General features: G+C 48.8%; 1 protein-coding gene across 2 annotated transcripts in view; it reads right to left on the minus strand.

The window, feature by feature from the left end:
• Positions 1-22,509, minus strand: part of DNMBP (dynamin binding protein) — a 54,535-nt gene extending 32,026 nt beyond the window's left edge. The window contains exons 1-4 of one of the 2 annotated variants that reach the window (XM_084846662.1): positions 22,338-22,509; positions 7,790-7,943; positions 3,838-3,960; positions 884-2,713 (exon numbers count right to left, since the gene is read on the minus strand). In XM_084846662.1, the coding sequence (XP_084702788.1) occupies positions 884-2,713; positions 3,838-3,960; positions 7,790-7,934 (2,098 nt within the window). In that variant the 5' untranslated portion in view covers positions 7,935-7,943; positions 22,338-22,509. The remainder of the gene's footprint in view (positions 1-883; positions 2,714-3,837; positions 3,961-7,789; positions 7,944-22,337) is intronic. The other variant, XM_084846663.1, reaches the window with a different exon arrangement.
• Between the last annotated feature and the right edge of the window lie 470 nt (positions 22,510-22,979).

Here is a 22,979-nt window from a genome sequence, read left to right on the forward strand (position 1 = left end):
GCATCACTGTACAAGTTACACTTGGATTCCTGGATAGGTATTTTAAGAATGAAAGCTGAGTGAGCAGCTATGTGGAGACCAAACTTTTATCATCCAGCAACATTACCCAGTAGGCCAGGCGTAACAACCTGGCGCCCTCCAGGTGTTTGGGGCTACAACTCCCATCAGTCCCTGTCAGCATAGCTGATACCATGGGATCATGGGAATTATAGTCCAAAGCAGCTGGAGGCACCAAGTTGCCTACCCCTGCAGGAGGCCTAGAATACAACACAACCTCCGCAGGCTGCAGGACCCCACTTAGGAAGAAGCCGTGGCACTTGGCAGAGAAATGCTTTCTGCTCATCTTTGCCCGCTCCAAAAGACACCAGCAGAGCAAGAGACAAATCAGATCCTGGTAACAGCACTGGGTGATCCCACTCAGCCAATTAGGAGATGAGGCTCCAAGTACTGTGTTGCTGATTGATGGGGCTGGGCTGCACATAACCACTTGCCAGCCCCTCCCTCACCATCCTACCTGTGACAAAAGGCAGATCTGCATATACCTGGGATGGGCAACTGCAGGGGATCCAGGGGCCATCTTTGCTCCCCGGACCACCCACCTTGCTTCCGCAGGCTGTACACATACACCTCTGCAGCTGCAGATTTTTTAAAAAAATGGCATCCCTAGCAGCTACAGAGTGCCAAACTGTTCAAAATTAGCTTGCTTGCAGGAATGAAATTCTGCTTACAAACCAGCTAATTTTGATAGTTTGGGCACTCTGTAGCTGCTACGGATGTCATTTCTCCCGCCCCCCCCTCCCCCATTTCGGGTGAGGTCTGCAGCAGGCGTTGTCCAGCCCTGGGGTAGAGCGTCTCCCCCCACACCAAGGATAACTGTACTCACCCCTCAGCTCCTGCAGCTCCAGGCACAGGGCCGCCATTTTGCAGTCGCAGAAGTCCAGGTTTTCCAGAGTCTCAGCTCGCCCAAGCTCATCCTGTGGCTGCTCCAGCATTGCACTGAGCTCTGCCTGGGTCTTTCTGTAAACATCCAGTTCTTGCTCCACTTCCTGGAGACGGTTCAGCAGGAAAAGACACTGAGATGCACCTCCAGGCTCATTGGTGCTGCCTTGCCCCTCTCTGCTCCCCAATGGCAGCTTTGCTGATGCTGGACTCCTCCTCTGGCTGCCTGAAGGGGGAAGCGGGGCTGGCCTGGAGGGCCGCAGAGTCTGAGGCAGAGGTGTGGTTTTGGGGGCAGAGACGGGGGTGCAAGGCCGAGGAGGTGGTGGCCGCAGCACCTTTCTCCTGTGCGGGGTGTGCTTCACTGAACCACATACAATGTCCTTCTCGGAGCTGAAGTCCAGGATGGAAAAATGCCGGGAGACATTATCCTGCTGGGAGGTGCCACAGTCGGTGTGGCCAATGGGACTGGCCAGGCTTTGTTCAAACTGGGCCAGCTGCTCAGTCAGCTTGGAATCGAGGTCCCCACAGCTCTCCCCATGGAACACCCCCTGGGGGCGCTCGTCCCGGGCACCCCGACAGACAGGCCACGTGTCCAGGCCCTCGTGGGTCCCGGTGAGGCTGGATGAGCGGGATTTGGGTTTCCGACGGTGGATTTCTGGGCAAGTGGCCACGTCCTCACAGAGAATGTGCTCATGGGAAAGGCTGTGAGTGTCTCCATCCCACTCCGAGGGCTTGCAGGCCTCTGAGGGGTCCCACGAGGTCCTTGGGCTCAAGCTGGGTGCTGGGCCACTCACATGGCCACTGAGCTGGATCTCTGACTGGAGCAGAGGCAGAGGGATACAAGAAACGCCATTTACAGCTCTGGCAGAATCTATGGAGGGAGAGCCTGACACACCTGAAGGAAGAGATCCCAGACAGCCTCCATTTTGGTGATGTGACATTTCATCCCGTTTGAGCTCAGAGTTCAAAGGGCCCTCCTGCTTCACCGCAAGACGACCAGGCTCCTCCTCAGGGCAGACTGAGCTCCATCCAGGTTCCTCCCACAGGCCAGGGGAACCTGCTTTGCGGGTGCTGGCTGCTTCAGAGCCCACCCTCTTTAGCAGGCACCCAGGTTCCCAGTTCTCCCTAGAGGGTGGGCTACTCTCCTCCAGCCTCACAAACCTGTGGGGGAAGATGCCCCGCCTTCCTCGAAGCTCCCCCTCCAGCCAGCCATCTTCTAGGGCCCCCAGAATCCGGATCCGGTCTCCCACCTCAAAGTCCAGCTCCGCTGATTCCAGGGCTTGGAACTGATAGAGGGCGATCCCGTAAGGCCCAGGCAACTCCTCCCCATCACTCCATGCCTCCTTCTCAGCCTGGGGATACAAGTCTTGTACTCCATTGATGCTGTCGCTTTCGGATAATCCTGGCTCCTCGGGGTTGCTCTCAGCTTTCAGGGGCCCCAAGAGTTCCACGAACCCCTCGGGGAAGATGCCTCGGTGACCCCCAAGCTCCCCCTCGAACCATCCGGGCTCAGGGATCCCAACAATGGTAATCACGTCCCCTTCCCGGAAATCTAGCTCCTCTTCCAGCTGGGCTGAAAGGCCCATCAGCGCTTGGGCCTGACCCAGGGCATAGGGCGGCATCTCCTGGGTGGTGCCATAAGGGGATCGAGGGCCAAAGGAGGAGAGGTGGACTTCTCGCACGCAGGAGGATGGGAAGAAGCCTCTATCTCCCCAGCAGCTTCGGCCTTGGAGCCACGGAGAGGTCACAGAACCCTCCAGAATCACCAGGTCTCCTGCCGGGACAAAGACCACGAGGGTCAGGGTATTGTTCAGGTGTCACCTATAGCACCCTTCGGGACCCTTCTGGTTCCAACCCTAGGAGATACAGGCAGCCCCAAAGCCATAAAAAGCAGGGGTGGGGAGCCTCTTTCAGCCTGGGGGCCAAATTCAATTTTGGAGAAGCTCTTGGGGGCAGCATTCCAGCGGAGCATGGGGCTAAAGGCAAAAAAGGCAGGGCTAAATTTATCAAAAAATACCAGCACAGTTTAGCTTAAAGATCTGATTGCCAGTAACTAAGCCTTAGGAGAGGCATTTCAACCTTATCAAATGGGGGGGGGGGGGGTTTAAACTGCACAAAAGCTGGGAAACCACCAAACCATCGGTGGTCAAAAGGAAAGGAGCATGGCCATCTGAGGAACCTTGGAGGGCTGAACTGGGACCCCACGAGAGACTGATTTGGCCCCCAGGGCTGAGGTTCCCAACCCCTGCTGTAATGGCTCACAGCACTATGGATAGCACTTGCCAAGCAGTAATGGTGGGAAAAGTTGGCTATGGAAACTATCTTAGGCACTTTCCTGTTGCTAGAGGTCCTCAGAGCTCAGCCCCGGGCACAATGAGCCCCAGGCACAACTAGGTATGTACAGACTGTGTAAAATCTTCTCCATCTGTGTTTCGTGGATTGTCAGGCGCCTTTCGTTCCGTCTTCCACCCACAAACAGATGTGAATTTTTTTTTTGTCATGAGGAAAAAAATACGGAAATAATTACGTAAATATTTATGTAAGTATTTACATAAGTATTTACAGTACATAAGTAAATACTTATTTACATAAGTATTTACATAATTTACCTCAGTACATAACATTTCGTGTATTGTCCCCCATTCCAGTCAATGTTTCCTTTGCAGAAACTTAGTATTTTTCTACTGATTTATATGCGTAAATTTCAGGAAAGTAAAAAAATCATCTGAAAGTCCACAGACTCCGCAAGGCCTGAGGGGGGTGCTCTGCAGTAGATTCTGCAGGTCAGATTCTTAGAAATCCAAGTTCGTTTTAATCCCTCTCGAATTCCTCTGGCATCCCTAGGCACAACTAGTCCCCCCTTTGCCCAAGGCATGCAGGCAGGGAAACCCCCAGTACCTCTCTGCAAGGTTAGGTTGCCAGGCTCCTGGGAAGTAAAGTTGCTGGTACAGACAAACAGCCTCTCCCCTTGCTTCAAAGCAGGGACATCCACAGGTTCCACAAAGCTGCTCGGGAACTGTCCTAGAATGGGATGGCGGGGGGGGGGGGGACACATGGGGAGAGCACCATCAATTGTATTATTGCACATCTCTAACAGGTGTGAAATATAAACATAAAACACAAGATAACGAAACAAATGAAACACAATAAAAGCAATCAGATAAAAAACCAATAGAACATATCACTAAAACAAAGTATATCAATCACTGGGAAAACCAGAGTAACACATCACAGTAACACATGGAACACATCATCACAGATGATGCTGTACGTATGGGTGAGGGAAGAGCATTCCAGAGGACAGGAGCAACACCAGAAAATGCTCATTTATGGGTCACCACCACATGATAATCTGCAGGGTGCAATGCCACTAAAAGAGGTTCCCTTGATGATCTAGCAGGCTAATAAAGGGGGAGACAGTCCTTCAGGTAACTTGATCCCGAGTTGTTCAAGAATTGATGCTTTCGAACTGTGGTGCTGGAGAAGACTCTTACCAGTCCCCTGGACTGCAAGGAGGTCAAATCAGTCCATCCTAAAGGAAATCAACCCTGAGTGCTCATTGGAAGGACAGATACTGAAGCTGAAGCTCAAATATTTTGGCCACCTAATGCGAAGAGAAAACTCTCTGGAAAAGACCCTGATGCTGGGAAAGACTGAAGGCAAAAGGAGAAGGGGATGGCAGAGGATGAGATGGCTAGATAGCATCACCAATGCAATGAATATGAACTTGAGCACGCTCCGGGAGAGAGCGCAGGACAGGAAGGCCTGGCGTGCTATGGTCCATGGGGTCACGAAGAGTCGGACACGACTGAACGACTGAACAACAACAACAGTTCCCTCAGCACTGGCGAAATATGTACACGACCTGGCATCCCACCCCCACCGCCATGTTTTGCACCAGCTGCAGCTTCCAGGCCAGCTCAACGGGAGCCCCATAAAGGGCACATTACAGCATCCAATCATGACGTTCTTGCATTTATCATGCTATGACTTGATAAAATAACGTTTATGTCACATACCAATCTAAAACAATGTTGATACCCCAAGATGCAGAACCCCTGAGGGCTGAGGTGACCCCACTGTAATGGTATATACTGCTAACATACCTGTTTGGAATAATTATTACCAGAGAGTTTTATGGGGCCTGAGGCAGGTGTGATGTTGGGGGCCCTGCCCCTGCCCCCTACAAAGGATCTACACATGTGTCTACAAGCTGGGGGACCATATGCAAGATTCTTGCATGCACAGACCACAAAAGAGCATTTTTGCAGGAGGCGCCTCCTTGCCCTGAGAACGAGTGGGTTTTCCCTGCTTGTTCCAGCAGCACGGACAGCTAGGCAGAGATGTTACCATAAACATAAGACCAAGAATTCTGGTGAGTGCTGTAGCACAGCTGGGACAGGGCAAACAGTACGGACAGGAGATGAGGCAGGGCAAGGCTCAGCATGCCCACACCAGCCCAGATGCTGACACTGTGCCCATTTGACGTGCCTCCATCACTTGCCACTCTGTGGGTGGTCATTGTGGAGGTGGGGCTGCAGGGCCTTGGACCTCAGCTCCAAGTTCCAGCTATAGCTGCACCACTGGCTTCTGGTTTATCCAACTAGAAAATACCACAGCTACATGATCTGTACATGTCACTCCTTCTAATGGTTCCATTTGTTCCCTATAGGGGTGTGTGTGTGTGTGTGTGTGTGTGTGTGAAATGGAGGGGAAGAGGGAGGGGAATGGGATGAGGACAGCAGTAGTTCCTGTGGGGCCACAACAAGGCCATAATCACTTGTGCAGCTGCCTTTTCTGTGTCTGGCAGATCCAGACTGGCCAGTACTCATTCAATACAAATGCCACATCCCAGCACCCAGATGAGTCTGACGGCTCCTCAAACTGCAGAATTATCAACTTTCCAAGGCACGGACCCTACATTAATCCAGTGTAAAGGTCGGCTTTGAGGATAAAAGGAGCCTGTGTTATTCTAATGCAAGAAACAGATAATTCCATATCATCTATCTAGCTGTAACTCAAAAGGATGCTGAGTGGAGGTGGTCAAAACCCCTCTATGCTGACATGACACGCCCAGTTAAGAAGGTCTGGTTAAACTTTCCATGTTTAGCAATGAGAGAAGGCATGACAAGGGACAAAGATTTTAGTTTTGTTCTACGCTGCAGGACAGAGAGCCATGAGGGAGAGACGGAAACACACAAGCTTGAGAATAGCTCCCTCTCCCGGCCACTTGAAGCTTTCTCCCTTATGTCTCCTCTTTACACGGGCAGTTGTCAAACTGCTGTACAGCTTGCTAAGGATTTACTAAGAGAGAAGTGAAATCCTCAGCCTCTGATGGAGCCTGCATCCTGCCCCCTCCGCCCCCTTGATATGAGTGCAGCTGCTTTGATCATGCCATAAGGCAGGCAGGCTCAGAGGAATGAGAGTGGAAGAATGAGCAGGGACTGTGGCTGCCTCTTCTTTTTTTCCCAGGCTGAGGGCACAGGATTCCTGACCTCACCCAGTGGCTGTGCCCATAGACTGGAGTGAGTTGCTAAAGGCAAGGACTGGCACAACCAGGGCAGAACATAAGAACAGCCATGCTGGATCAGACCAAGGTCCATCCATCATTCTGTTCACACAGTGGGCCAACCAGCTGCCCACAGGAAACCCACAAGAGGACACAAGTGCACCATACACACACACACCCATGCCCATGTTCCCCAGCAACCGGTATACATGGGCATACTGCTTCTGATACTGGAGAGAGCACATAGCCATCAGGACTAGTAGCCATTGATGTGGATTGGAGCTCGTACAGGCACCAAAAGAGTTTTTTAAAGGCAGGGAACAAAAGATGATCATGGGAGAAGACCGAGCTCTGCAACTAGGGTGCTGATGGGCCTGCAGTCTTGAGTGCTAGTCCTTGCTTTGCCATCCCTGAGGTCTTCAGGGCAATGTCGTCATGCTGATCCGACATCGTGATACACTGAGTGCCTTGAGACATGCATCTTTTATTAGACTGGTTAGCTGGCTGAAGGCTACAAAAGAAAAAAGGGAGCTATGCTAACAGCAATCCCAATTGTCCAAGTGCCAGTCCTTACGTAGTCAAAATAGCACCATCCAGCCACAGGAGGGAGGTATTAGCAGGGCTGGGGGGATCCCAACGCTTGCAGAAATACAGAACAGCTTTAGGGGGGCAGGGAAACCCCCCAAAACAGCCCAATGAAGGCTGAAAGTGCTCAGTGAGCATGAAAATACTATTGAAGGGGGTGGGGGAGAATGGGAAGTTGGGGGAGGGAATGGAATGGGAGTATCCTGAACAGGACAACTCTATACTGCAACATTTTGTTGCAGGTTCAGCTTGTACATGGTATGTTCTAGCACTGGGCCCATTTAGACACCATGACCACCATGCGAAGGCCACATAAATCACTCCATGTGGTGACTGTTAACATACAATGAGCCATTTTGTGTAGCTCAGCAAGTGGTCATCAAGCAGTTCTCCATGCAACTGCAGAGTTAGGATGTTGCAAGATGAGTTCTTAATTTAGTACTGTAGCAATTGCAAAGTTGCCCCTCCTCCCTCCCTCCACGCTGTGTTGTTTCTCTTCCTTCATATGGAGATTGCTGCAGCCACCAAGCAAACACCAGAGATCTCTTTCTTGTCCTTGGCTGGTATCCCCAAGGCTCCCCAAGTCCCAATGATTCTTTATCTGGGCTCAGAATTAAACTCTCTCTTCCTCTAATCAGCTCTAGTTCCTCCCCCCACCCCAACATTTCCTTCCTGACTGGTCTGGATTGTATGATCCCTGGCACGCGTCTAAGCCAACCCAGCCCACCAGTCCCACAAGGGCCTTTTGGCTCCTACCTGTGACTCCTTCCTTCTTCCCAAGCAGCCAGAACTCATCTATGACCGCCAGCACTTCTATGATGTCCCCCACAAACAGCGGCAACTCCTCAGAGACACTGGGGCAGAAGTCAAAGACAGCCCGTACCACAGAGCCTGCCTCCATCCTTGGGATCTGCAAGGAAGGGACAGGGTCAATGCCTAGGAAACAGGTGCACCACATTACAAACTTCAAGGGACATTTATACAGTAGCAGAGAGATGCGGGAACACAGAAGGCCAAAACAGACATTTCATTTTCATTTCATGTATTGTATTTCTATACTGCCCCATAGCCGAAGCTCTCTGGGCAGTTCACAAAAATTACTTTAAACGTGTGTCTAGCAGCTATGTCTTCTTTTCATTTTACTCTAGAGTAGACACAGACCTCTGATCCAGATCTTAAATGCCACTCCCCCTTTGCACACTAGGGTTCCCATCTCTATCAGGGGCCCTGCACCTACTCTAGAGCAAAAATGGGGACGGGAGAGACATAACTGCTAGACATACATTTAAAGTAATGTCCGTTTTGGCCCTGACCAACTCCAAACTGAGGTTTGTGCCAGCCACTCCTCCGAGGGATACAGGATCACAATCGCCTGGTGTAGTCTTTTTGTACCCCAAACCCGTGTGACCATTCCGCACCCCAAATACTGCACCAAATACAGCACAAGTGAGCTCTCTTTGCATGATCGCCTCGGCGAGCTCCAGATTCAGTCAGGCTTGCAACTCACACTGGGCTGCCATTCAGCTCTGTTCTTTCCCACAAATCCCTGTGATTAGTCCCTCTCCCTCTTCCTGTGATTAGTTGGTGGTGACCCACATTCTCTACAAAGACTTCCAAGTAAGATGTGGGACTCTGTCTGAATGGCAACCCATTTTGGCTACTGTTTCTACACTACTAATTTTCTCCCAGCCTTTTCTGCTTTATACCCTGCTTTCCCTAGCTAGCTGTTGGCCTCCAGTCCTTCTCTGTTCTTTGTTATACATCTTGCCCTTCAAAGGCTGCTTTTTTATTCCAGCTTTACTCCATGCTGCTCCAGGTTCACCTTTGAGCTTGGATGGACTGGATGGCAGGTGCCACATCCTATCATTACATGCTCCAGCCAGCACTGTTCTACATCTGGGGGCTGGGTGGGACCACACTCAGGGGTAGAGGAGAACGTGCTTTAACTACAGTAGGGACCCAGATTCAATCGTAGGCATCTCCACTTAAAAAAAAAAAAAGATCAGGTTGCAGGTGATGGGAAAGACCTCATTCTGTCTGAGACTTTGGAGAGCCACTGCCAGTCAGAGTCAACAATACTGAGCTAAATGGACAAATACTCTCTTAGCTGGTATATGCCTTAGGAAGTTGCCTTCCTATTTCCCCACAGTTATCTGGTGCAGGTCTTGGGTACTGAATCTAACACAGGTTCTACCTTGCTCTAGACCAGGGATGCGGAACGTGGGTCACTCCAGATGCTGTTGGACTACAATTCCCATCATCCCTCACCATTAGCTATGCTAGGGCTGATGGGAGTTGCAATTCAGCAACATCTACAGGGATGTTCCCCATCCCTGTTCTAGACTAGCATTCCCCAACCCAGTGCCCTCCAGATGTGTTGGACTGAAACTCCCATAACTCTATTGGCCCTGCTGGCTAGGAATCATGGGAGTTGCAGTCCAAATCATCTGGAGGGCACCAGGCTGGGGAAGGCTGCCCTTGACACACTTCAGACATAACACACACCTGAGACCTTGATCCTGCACAGCCTCCTACGTGCCAACCTGCCTCAGTAACTCACAGAGAGCAGCAATGTCCTCGGTCAATGCAATTCAGCTAGGAGAGCTGCTCCCTGTCTCAGCCAGAGAAACTCCACTGCAAGGAGAGCCATCGGAACTTCATGGCTGAGTAAGAAGACTTGTAAAAAACCAGGTGCTCTGTTTAGTACTACAAGGGGAAAGCCAACATGAAGCTGCTACCGGAGAGGGAAGTATGTGTGCGTTATCCCATTGTGAAATTAATAGTCTAGACTAGCTCAGATGTTTTGGAGGGTACCAGGTTGGGGAAAGCTGGTCTCGATGGTGTGTTAGAGCCAGAAACCCACAGCACAAGACTTCATTAAAAAAAACCAAAATGATTGTACAAATAAGTCCTAAGCATCAACTGAGACAAACAGCACGAAAAGGGGGAAACCGAGTGACTCCCCCTATATAATGTCAAATAGATCGGACGTTGTGCTAGGACAGCAGTGGGCAACTTGTGGCCCTCCAGATGTTTTTGCCTACAGTTCCCATCATCCCTCAGCACTGGCTATACTGGCTAGGGCTGATGGGCCTTGTAGGCTGAAACATCTGGAGATGGAAGCTAGACAGCTGGCTCAGCCCCACCCCTAACAGTGTGCCTCTTGGGCAGGCCTGCAGAGGAACCTTCCAAACGCCCAGACAGCCAGGTACTTGCAGGAAAGAAAGAGAAAGGGCTTCCAATGCAGCCTGCAGCCTTTCCAGCCCACTTCCCCAAACTCCAGAATCGGGCAGGCAGTTTGAAGGGAACTCAGGATGAGAAGGAGGAATTCCTGTCAGGAAGGAACAGCAAGATGGAGAGGAAGCTGAGCACTTCCCTGACGCACAGAACTGGGCTCTTGGCTGCCAAGGGCCAACATGCTGTATGCAGCTTGATCAGCAGCCATTAGCAGGTGATAAAGCTCACCCTAACACAGTAAAAGGCTTTGCTGTGTTGGTCAATAGCTTCCCCCACCCACCAAGCTGTTTATACAGATCACACTGCTGTTAAAAGCACAGACACAGGCCAGGATGCTCTTTCTGGTCAGTTGGCAACTCTCCACATGCTTTTAGTACCTTCTGAAGAGGTATGCTTTACTTTCAGAAGAGGAAAGTTTTACCCTTGGGCGCTGTATTTTTCTTCACTTAAAATGAAAAAAGAAGCAGAAGAAACAGCCCCTGTATGTCAGAGATGGGGATCCCCCAGCATCCCATATAATCCTCACCACCACCACCAATACTAGAAATCAACATACACAGGGTACTTGCTTGCACACTAAAGGCACCATCCTATCCATGTTTCGACAGAAAAAAGTTCTACATCTCCCATGCTGGCTGGGGAATGCTGGGAGATGTAGGACTTTTTTCTGTTGAAACACACATAGGATTGCACCCTAAGTGACACATTTGCCCTCTGTTACACAATGAATGGAACCATATGCTGCACTCCCCACCCTGCCCCAGGAAATCTCCCCAAGGATGTTGCTGTGCCTGAGAGCAGATAGTCTACCTGCAAGCCCAGGACACTAGCTGTATAGTTCTAGGGAGAAACAATTGGGATTGTGTTTTATAAAAGTGTGCGTAAAAGCCCATAATACAGGGTGTGTGTGTGTGTGTGAGAGAGTGAGAGAGAAAGACAGACAGACAGAATGAAAGGGTTGGAGAGAGCAACATATTTTGCTGATGGCACTGCTTTATTATCAGGCACGAGGGACCACATGGCAACAATGTGAAGCTTACATCTCTCAGAAATGCTGCCTTGGCAATCCCCAGTTTTTATGCTGTTGGCATACCCAGCAACATGCTACAGGTTGCTCTTCACCTAGTTCTTCCCTAGGCCTCTCTGACGTGTATCAAATCAACACCTCCTGCCCCAGCAAGCAAAGGTGAGTGATGACTTCATAAGCAAAAAAGAAAAAAAGGAGGGCTGTTGGCACATGTGATCAGGAAATTAAATAGAAGCATTGGGAAATATTAAGTCAGAGTTGCAAGGGACCCAGAGGCCATGTAGTCTGCCTCCCTACAAAACAGAATGAATCAGCCTCTACAGATTTATTTACACCATCCAGACAACAGCATAATATACACAAAGAGCAGGCACACCATAGAAAACCTACTTGCAGAGCAACGAGTTCCAGAGGACTAACTTAAACCACACTGTACACTACCACGAAAGTCAAGATCTGCACTGTAATGTGCAAACCTTGCTGTGATCTTATGCCATATTGTGGTGGAAGCTGCTAGTCCTGATTAGATGACCTAATTGGAATGTCATGGAATGTTCACACACATTCTAACTGGAAAGGGAATTAAGCTCTGAATAACAGAATGTTGTTAACAGTCTAACTGTTGTGAGAGAAGTGAAAGGACAACTTGGCTGGGAAAGCACTCACATAAGCTAGCGAGAGGAGGGGCACAATGAAGACTGGAAAGAGGTCCCAGGAAGTAGGCAAGCAAAAGGGGAAAGGAGCCCAGGAGCAAGATGGCCAATGGAAGTAGAATTGGCATTGGGATAAGAGGCAGAGACCTGTGGGACAGTTCAATGGAAGAGACAGATGACTGAGAATAAGAACACAGAGCGCATAGACCTAATGAGACCTAATGACAGAGAAGGCAAGAGGGAAACTTCATAGTCCCTATGAGTGGGCAGCTGGTAGGAGGGTGGGTGGAAGCCAAGAGTGTGGAGCAGGTAGAGAGGCTCATTGAGAATCAGGATGGTTAAAGTAACTGAGGCAGAGTAGACACAGAGTAGTCTGAAAAGAGGGGGTCCAAGGAAACAAGAAGTAGTAGAGAACATGACTGATGGTAAAAAAAAGAAAGGGAAAAAAAAGGTTGGGGTAAAAGTTACCCCAGCCTTCCCCAGCCCAATGCTCTCCAGATGTGTTTAACTACAACTCCCATAATCCCCCAGCCAGCCATGGGAGTTGTGGTCCAACACATCTGGAGGGTGCTGGGTTGGGGAAGACTGATCTAGAGATTGGGAGGGTGATATGCACTATTGCTAGAAAGGACATAGATAGGCAAGGGGGCTTTGGGGGCTCAGGGGCCATAAGCCAGTGGGGTAAAGTGCTGCCAGACCTTGAGAAGGCTCCTGTACTTTTAAGACTTGCAGAAAGGGAAACCTCTGCCAGGTGTGGCTTCCCCCCATTGCCACAACACTGTGGCTTGGCCACCTTGAGGAGCAGAAAAGGCCAAGAGGCAGCAGGAGGAGGGAGCAGAAGGTCACATATTGATCTGAGCTAACCGGTTCATCATTGGCTGCAGGCCTCTGGCCTAGAGCAGCCATGGCAACTGAGACCTGTTTCCTGCAGGTTTCAGGTAGAATAAGTCTCACAACCATAAGACAGCTGGCATCCCTTTTACAGGGTCCTCTAGCAAAGCCCATCTGCAAGAGCCTCTGCTGCTGAGATGCCCCGCTTGAAGCATCGCTGGCATTACTTCCTCGCACACATCAAACAGTGCATGGCCTGCCATCTGCCTAACTACTTGGCCATCGCCTCTACTTGCTGCCTCTAGTATTGTTTGGATCTATTAGATGCCTGGGCTGGGTCTGCCTTTGCAGCAGATGGATAATGTGTCTGGTACCCCAGGGATTTGGTCCTGTACACAGCCAACACAAAGCCAACCAGAAGCAACTGCATACCTAACCCAACGCTTTGCAGCCAGCCAGCCAGCCAGCCAGCCAGCCCGCCCGCCCGCCAGTCAGCGGGAACTGGACTGTAACAGAAGCTTCGAGCTGAAAGGACTATGTGGACAATTCACCTGAGTTCTAAGCCTTTATGCAAAGGAGCCACAGTGGAGTTCCACCAGCTGCCCATCAGCCTGCAAGTGTCAAAGTGTCAATACCCTTTTTAGGGACTACGTGGGCACTATCAGAACTTGCAAAACGGGTACAAGCATCAGAAGTGCATGCCCACTTGAACCTGGTAACCCAGTGCCTTGAGAACAGAAAGGAACACCGCTCTCCTTTCAATTATAGGCTGGGACTCTGGGAACATCCTCAAACATCTTCCTCCCATTCACCATACAGGTTAAAGCAGATCAGCCAGTAGAATGAGGAGGACATTTCCGCATCCCACCTGGTCAGGTGTGCTCCGAAACACCAAACAGCTGGACAAAAAGAAAGGAAAGGGCTAAAGTGATACCTGAAGTATTTCAATTACCACAGAGGAGAAAAAAAGGGGGGCTGCTCACTTGCAAAATGTGATGACATAAAGCATCAGATTCTGACATAAAATCCTGTTAATTTATGGAAAGTCAACGAAACACCATGAGCTAAATCATATACATATGTCAGTACAGACATATGAAATCCATAATAGTGCTCCAACTCCAACAAAACAACAAGGAATATCTTGTAATATATATATAACGTCTAAGATCAGCAACAATAAATATGGTAGTGTTGCTCTGAAGAAGGAAAAAAGAGCAAACTACCAATATATTTTCAAAGTATATATTCAAGTTCTGCAAGCTTCATGTTCTTACAATTCCCACACCCTTCAGTAAATTCAGCATCTTCCAGTTCTGAGGTACAAACTGTGTGGACCATGTTCTTCAATACCATGCATATAAGTCCCTCAGTTTTTAAGTCCCAAAGATCTTCAAAACAATTAAAGTGGAATCTACAGTGGAACAGTGGCTCAGTGGAAAGCTAGTAAATTTTCCAATTTCTCTTATTCTTGTTCACAAGCTTCCAGAAATTACCCCCACCAACACACAACACTTCCATGAAGCAGTCTGGTCATCCTTAATCACTCACGATGCAGCAGGAACAAAAGACATTCCTTGCTCATCTCTCTTAATGCAGGAATCAGTTTCATGCTAAACAATCGCAGTCCAATTGGCACTGAGGAAGGGAGGATTAAGTGTAAGCTAGTCATATGGTTCCATCTTGCCCAACTGTAACACTGCACTGCCCAAAACCTTTTGCATTCACATGCTATAATGTTGATAAGCCAATGATGGAAGGAAAGATAATAAACTGTATGGCAGAAATAAAGGCAATCTGCCACAGGCACACCCCAGTATGGCAAGGTGCAATCCAGGCCAGAACACTGTGTCCCTGGCAGACTTGGACAAACACCCAGAGAAGCATCTGACACTTAAAAATGGGATAGAAAGTCAAGCCAGCGAGATGCAGGGAACTGAAAAGACCCCTGTCTGAAACCCTGGAGAGCCACCGCCAGTCAATGTAGACAATACTGAGAAAGATGGACCTATGGTCTGACTCAGTATAAGGCAACTACCTATTTCCAATGAAGAAAAGTCTCCTTTGCTACTGTGAACTGCACATGACAGGTGTCATATCCCCTTTCTCAGGACAGCATTCCTGTCAAAAAAAGGGGTGGGCAATTGGGGCTCAAGACAATGGATATTCAGAACTTGGAGCAGTTCCATGCTCCCAATGAGGCACGAGTTAAGTTACTTTCCCAGAGATTCAGGGAAGTCAGTGGTGTCTGATCCAAAACAGATACCACTGCCTTCCAAAAGCCATTGTCCTCAGATACACCCAGATCCATAACACACCCAGGTAAAGAAGACACGGCCTCGACTTTGGCATTTCCTTGCCAGCCAACCTGGCAGGCCCAGAGTGGAGGGAGGGGCACTGTTGTGATCCTGCTCTGGAGGGGGAAAAAGAGCTCATTCAGCTGCATCAAAAGTGTGGGTGTGAATGAGTAAAGAATGGCATGAAAGGGGAGGGGGAGGAGTGCTGACATAATGCCAGAACATTCCTCTAGTTACTACCGCCATGGAGACAGAGCACATGAAAGGGCTGAAATGTATATGTCGAAAAGGAATTGCACTGGGGTCCGAAGTAGACCGCTAGATATAACTCTTCTGTAAAACTGATTGTTGGATATTGACTGATATTGTTGTGTTTGAAAAACTGACTGATTGTCTATTTGATGGGGCTGTTTTGAGAAATAATTTAAGTCAATTGTACCATCCAACAGCATAAACTTTGCAAAAAAGTATTTTACTGATCCACTGCAGCTTTGTTTGGTTCTTTGCACTTGGAGTTTTTGTTCTGAATTTGTTACTGGGAACCTTGTCTTTTTTGTTTTATATAGGAATATTTGCTGCAACAGGCCCCACGGAAACATTCATTTCCCCCACGTTTGGTGGGCTGAATCAAATAGGGTTGCTTATTCCATGACAGAACGTCAGCGGATTGTTGTCTCCTCGGAAACATCTGCTTGCCGAACCTCATGCTAAACTAATGCCTGGAGGGAGGAAACAATCTTCCATCTCCATCCGGGCTGGGGGCTGGATCGTCAGAGAACCCAGCCTTCTGTCCTGAACAGCAAACTGCTCCCAGATTTCGTGCTTTGAACCTCCTCCCCTGGCCAGCCATATCCATGCCAAGTGCTGCAGCAGGAGACACCAATCCAGAGGAAAGCGCTTCTCCCACCCACAGGCCTGGGGTCAGGGATGAGTCATCAGCTTTGCCTGCTTGCCAGCACCACTCCCCTCTTACCTCAGGGAGATCCACACAACTAAACAGAGATGATAGAGGCAAGCAGATCCAGTCTTCTGCTGCAGCACAGCATGGAGGCCTGTCTTGCCCCCATGTAGCAAGACTTCACTGCCTCCAGTTCTCACTGTGTCCCAAGCGACCCAGATCCCTGCTTCTGTTCTTCCTGCTGGAAGAATCGCAGTGACATGCAGCAGCATGCACAGTTCTGCAGCTAGCACAGTATACCTGCATTACGGGACAGCCAAGCCTGTAGTCTGAGCATGTCAATTAAAAAAAAAGAAAAACGTGGGAAACATGGTTTTTCCCTACTGTTTGCATACGCTTGGGTAAGAATTCTTACAACAAGGGCCACAGCACAGCTTTCTAACACACACAGGGTACGCATGAGGGCTCAAGTTTAACTGTTACCGTTGCTTCATCTTTTCTGCGGCAATCACATTTGCCATCGTTACACCAGTGTTATTTCACTGTTCATTGTGGTAAATGCATCAAGTATGAAAGGGAGACATTTTTCTCCAAACACGCAACAGGCACATGCCAGGAAGCACCAGTCAATCATCAGTTGCTGACACATGTTTCCCGCATAGGCCATGTGTCCTCCTTTACAGAGGACAGTCCTCTATTTGGAAGGCTGACACAGGACTGCCCTCTATTTTGAAGGTGTCTTCTATTTGAAGGGCTGTCCAGTCCAAAACTGGTTTCAAGATAAAGAACCATCAGAAGGGAGAGTGGCAGGGGCCCTGAAGTTGCCCATCCACAGCATCTGGACAGCAGACTGAGCAAGGCACACAGGGCACCTGGTCACAGTCTTCCACACGAGGGTGAGAGGGACTGTATTTCTATTTAAATTATAATAATTATTTATAACTTTGCATCCATACATGGGAGATGCAACCCATGTCCTGTTCACATTTATATGCTTACCACAGCAAACTCAGATGTAACACTGCAGCAAACACATTCCTCTTGTAAAGCATGAAGTGATTGTTAGCCTTTTCAGTTGAAAAGATTTCAGATACCAAGGATGGGGATACATACTGATGACAAAATCATCATCTTATATACTAACAGCAAACTCATTCTCCAGGTGTGGATCTTTATATAGCCAAAATGCCCCATCCCCACGTGCGCACACACAGGTTTGCAGAAGTACCCCCCCCAAAAAAAAAATATTAAGAGGGAACTCAAAAACAGTTCAGTGATGACAGAGCATGCTGGGTGGGCACAGAATACTGACTGACAGTTGGGTGGGGGGAGAATAACTGGGGGGTGGGTGGAGATAAAATTATGTAGCCTGGAAGTAGAGATGTAAAGGCCAGGTAAAAAGCTGTGAAAAAATAGAGGAGAGAAAGGATTTATTAAAAACACACACAACACAAAACATTTTTTTCCAGGGACTCCTTCTGTCCTTGGAAAAAATTGGAAAAAGCAGGATTAACAAAAAAAAATCTGATTCCCCCCATTTTCACCCTCATTTTCTTCTAGGCCTTCACATCTCTACTAAAGAAAAGGGCATGGCTGGCTGGAACCCTGAATGGGAGCACACCACACTGTAATATTGTGTTGCAGATTCAACTTGGTAATTCCCAGACTTCCAAAAGAACTCTCCTGAAACCTCCATATAAACATAAAACAGCAGTGGAGAGTGTATTGAACTTGTGGGACTACTAGGCAACAATTCTCAGATAATGATGAGGATTTATAAAGCACCTAAAATTGGTAGGTGCTATAGAAAAATTAACAATAGATCTTGCCTGCAGGCTTACAGTCAATCAGCGTCAGGATATAATCACCCATTGTTACTCTTCAAGGTCAATTTGACAAAGGGGAATGTATTCAACAAAGGGCTACTTTCCTGATTCCTACAAAGGCACACCGTTTATGAATCAAAATACCATCATCATCGATATCAAAAGCTGATAAGAGGTCCAGAAGAACCAGTAGCAGAGTCCCTCCCCAGACAGAAGATCATCTACCAAGGCTCCTCAAGCAGTCTCAGTTCCAAATGCTAGCTTGATTGAAAAGAGTACAAGCCTGAAGCATCATCCAGGAACAACTGAAGATGCATTGCAATCACCTTCTTATTCCCTGAAGGGGAGATTACAGAGTAAGTAGCAGTTGGAGGGATTAAAGTAGGCTTTTTAGGAAGAATCTGATCACCCTCTTCACATGACACAGGATTTCCTTCTACCAGAATGAACCACCTCTGCAAACCACTGCAGGACTTAATTAGGGATCCATAAGCACACAAGTTATCGCCCACAGTTTTCCAAGCATCCTGTCAACATTGGAGAACAAAATAAACAGAAAGTGATCCAAGCAACAACAAGAGGTTGCCAAGGAGACCTCCAACTTGGACATTGTCACAACTGTAGCTTCCAAGATGGACCAGAGATGAACCATTTAATCCACAAACTATCACACAAATGTATCACAGCAAACTGTAGATTTTTCTTCTTCTGGGTGGCCCCCATTTGGAAACATCTGCCATTCATCAGTGGAAACAGCATCACAAATCAACACTGCATCACAGGTCAACAAAGGTCTTGCTCAGTGATGGGCAAGAAAAAGTTGCTTACCACAATAATCAGCACAACATAAGCCAAATAGATTAAATGTGGTCAGCTAACTTCAACATGGTGTCTTAGCCATGTGTGCTCTAGCTGTGACCCCAAATGCTCGCTCTCGAGATCTCAGCCGCCCACGTATGTGAAACAAAGGAACACAGCACCTAGGAGCCACTGCATCAGGAGCCAAAGTCAGTATAAGGCAACTCCTTACATAATCTAACCCAGCCTCCCCCAATATGGATCCCTCCAGATGTTTTGGACTACATCTCTTGTCATCCTTGACAAATGGACATGATGGCTGGGACTGATGGGAGATGCAGTCCAACAACAACATCTGGAGCAGTTCTCTAACCTGGAGCCTTCCAGATGCATTGGACTACAACTTCCAGAATCCCCCTGCCAACTGTGCTGACTGGGGGATTCTGGGAGTTGTAGTCCAACACATCTGGAGGGCACCAGGTTAGGGAAGGCTGATCTGGAAGGACCCACATTGGAGAACGCTGGCCTAACCGCTCAGCAAGCCCAATGGGCCATAACATGGTATATCATGCCCAATATCCTGTCTTCAATAATAGTCAGATCATTATGTTTGAGGAAGTGCAGAACGATACATATAGAATATCTAGTAATACCAACAAAGAACCTCTCTGCCCTGCTGCTTGTTCCCACCCAAGCGGATTGATGCTTAGAAACATGTCATCAAAGGGCTGCATTCCTCTGTCCATCTTGGCTCTTACTACTGTACTGGCTCCTATTTTTATTTATCTTCCCTGAATTTGTCTAGTCACCTTTTTTAAAAAAAACCCAGTTTTGCTAACAAATTGCAAAGAAGGAACAATGACTACACTCACCATCTGGCTGAGCCCACCTCACTGACCTAGATAGGATGGACAGAGAGACACAGGCCTGAGGAACAGCACAGGGAGATGCCTAGTCCACAGCAGGAAGGCCCAAGCAGTGACGGAGTTTCACATGGGGGAGAGATGTTTTCCCACCCTGGGAAACAGCAGTTCTGTTTTTCCCTCAGTACATTAATCATGATCATAGACCTCACAGCCAAAGACTTGAACTTTAAGGGGAGTGCTCATTTACAGCCACTACTGCAAGGATATCTCCCACACAGGCTCTAATACCAATTAGGTTGGCTCCCTCTCTGTTGTCCTTCCGCCAGTAGGCAAAGATGTTTTTTATTCAGGCAGGCCTTTGGCCCGTTGCTGAAGGGTTGTTGTGTTTAATTGGCTGGGTGTTGTCCATTGCTTTTATTGTTATGTTTTCCATCGTGCTGTTAATTCATTTGGTTTTATGATTGTTTTAATTATGCCTTTGTTTTAATCTTAGTCTTATTGTTAGCCACCCTGAGCTCCATTTTGGGGGTGGGGGTGGAAAAGGGAGATATACATCAAATCAATAAATAAACTTGTATTGTTATGTCAAGCCTAAGATCTTGTATTGCTGAAGAGCCAAAACCATGAAAGTAAGGGTTACACAGGCACAGTTATATGTTCCTCATTCCTTGGATGCCAAGCTCTATGCAACTGGACCTAGTTTCTCGGAGGCACCAAGGATTCAAACTTCCAACAATGTTACAGGAAGCTGGAGGTGCAGAATGTCTTCAACAGCAAAAAGTGCTGTTGATACAGTAAAGAAAAAAGAGTGCAGGTAAGTTATGTCCCATTCCTATATGTTTGCAGAGAAGAACATCCAGAAGGCACCATCCACCCAAAGCAGCATATTGAAGAAAGCCACCAAACATGAGTCAGTTTACACATCTTCAAACCCTACCTCATTGGGCCACTTTACTGCATCCCTCTAACACTTCCGTGCTGATGTAGAATATGAACTGAGCCTTACGATTTGGGCTCTCTCTGAGCCTCACCCTTTCTATTGCCACTTCAGAACAAGCAACAGAATGTGTGGCTAGTCAATGATATGCATATTTTTTGGCTCAGTTCCTGAATGCACTGAGAGGCAATTCCCACAACTCAGGTACAAAGCCTGCCTCTTATTTTCTATCTAAGTGGGCACTGTTCATAAGCCCAGGCTCTGACGTGCCAGTGGTGAAGCTGAGCATGCCATCTCAGGCATAAAATGCTTCTGCAACCATCCTAAAGCAGAGTGACAGTGGCATGTTGCATCGTCCTTTGACCCATGGCAGAGGGTTCAGAGAGATAACCCCTTTCCCACAAGCAATGAGGAGAGACGTCAGCACAGATAAAACATGAGTAGCTGGCCACGTGGCCCAGGACCACATGAAAGAGCAACCAGCAGCAGCCATTCCAGCAGGCTGAAACATGGAGATGCGAAATGGGATGGGAAACAGAGCCATTCCACCAGTCCTGCTGAAAAGACTGCTTGCTTTTTTCCCCTTTTCTCCCCTTCTCATTTTTCGTGTCACATATATTTAGACTATAAGCCTACCAGTCAAGGACAGTCTTGTTTTTTTATTGATTGTATGTGAGCTGCTCCAGGTGCTTTTTCCACTAAGAAGCAGGCTAAAAAGGCTTTAAACAAACAAACAAACAAACAAACAGGTCTTTACACATACCTAGCTGCGTTTAGACCAAGGGCACCATGTATGCAATGGCTTGCAGGATAAGCATTATGGAGGAGGATCTCTTAACTTCTGTTGGCCATTGACACCAGGTTCTCTGAGTCTAAGACTCTTGGACTAACAGAGCAGTTACATGATAAAACATGGTAACGTTACTGTATCTCCAGTCTATAAACAAACCTTTCCTTCTTCTAATATTTAATTAGCTCTCAGCATACATAATCCACTAACAGGAACGTTGGATTTCTATTTCTTACAGGATCCCGCCCTAGGAAAGATATGTAGGCAACCTCTCGAACTATGATGCTACAATTGGCAGGATGATGAACGTCAGTTATGGGTCGGTACTTGGGTGAAGGAGGAAGAAATCGGTTTATAGCCGAAGGTTAGTCTACACATAAGGCATGAAGGAAATGTGGACACGTATACTATGTGGACACGTATACTAATCCTCATCAGGGCTGCCTGCTATCCTACATCCCTAGTAGAACTCCTCAGGCCACAGAACTACTGCTGGAGGTGCTTATTTCCAGGCGACGGAGCCAAGAAAGAGAGCTGGTGCGCGGCAGCAAGCCAAGGGGGGAAGAATCGAGGGCCTGGACTGAATCTACACATAGCAGTTATACCGTTATCATACTGTTATCATCACCATTGGTCCTCATTGGTGTTATGTCTACCAATAGTTATGATAATGGTATGATAACGGTATAACTGCTATGTGTAGATTCAGCTGGTGGTCGAGCCCGATTACCAAGTAGGAGGACACTGGAGCCAGGGAACTGTGGGCAAAGATGATGCCCGGGGACTGCGCGTCTCTGTTAGGGACGAACCACGCAGACTGCTGGGTCAAAGTGTGGCCCCTATATAGCGTAGCCAACGAAGCGCGATGGGTGGGGAAGCCGGCATACTATGGTGGGATCTCCCCCCAGAGATGGGATACTTGGCTGACAAGGGCGCCGCAGCTCCACGGGACGCCGCAGAAGCCATGGGGCGAGAGCTGGGGCCCCATCGGAGGGCTTTCCACGCGAGAACCGGGGGCGGGCGGAATCTCTGGGACGGGGACGAAGCTGCAGCCGCGGTGGGGGAGACCTGGTGGCGGCCCGGGAAAGGCGCCGCCACGTCGGGCCCTTTCCCTCGCTCTGCTCTCTCCCCTCCGCGCTCTTACCTGTTGCGCGGTCCCCCGGCCGCTCCAGCCCCCGCGGGTCCCGCTCTCGCTCGCCTCGGCCCGCAGCAGCAGCCGCGGCCCGGAGCTCGGCTCCGCCCCGAGTCACCGCCCGCCCTCGGCCTGCTGCAGTCCGAGCGCCCCCTTCCCGCCAGCCAGCGTAGCCGGGGCCGCCGGCGCCCACTTCTGGGCGGCAACGAAGCAGCCTCTTCCGCCGGGCACGGGCTCCGCGCACCTCTCCGTTCTGAACTCGGGGCTTGGTAAGCGAAGGGGCCAAGAAGCGTGCCCAGGAACCCCTTGGCGCTCGCTCCAGAGGCGAGAGGCTGGCTGTGGCGAATGATTGGCCAGGGGAAGGCACTCTGCACGTACTCAAAGGAAACTCAACCAGCGCCGAGTTTCCGGCTTTCTGGAAACCTCTGACCCCTCCGTAGTCCCAGAGCTTGAGCCGCCGCTTTTTAGCATCAGCCTTCGATAGGCTGGGGCATACTTTCAGCTTCTCCTCCAAAATGAATTGGGAGAAAAACGTATTGTAATTGCCAGAGAGCGGAATGCCGGTGCTTCCAGACGAGGCTTTTATATGTCGTGCAACTGCCCTGCCTCATTTAGAGAATTTTACGGGGAGTCCAGACAACCTTGTAGAATTAC

The sequence above is a fragment of the Heloderma suspectum genome, chromosome 3 (genome assembly GCF_057233095.1).
Source record: "Heloderma suspectum isolate Gila_16-S chromosome 3, 16-S_ref, whole genome shotgun sequence".
NCBI lineage: Eukaryota > Metazoa > Chordata > Lepidosauria > Squamata > Helodermatidae > Heloderma > Heloderma suspectum.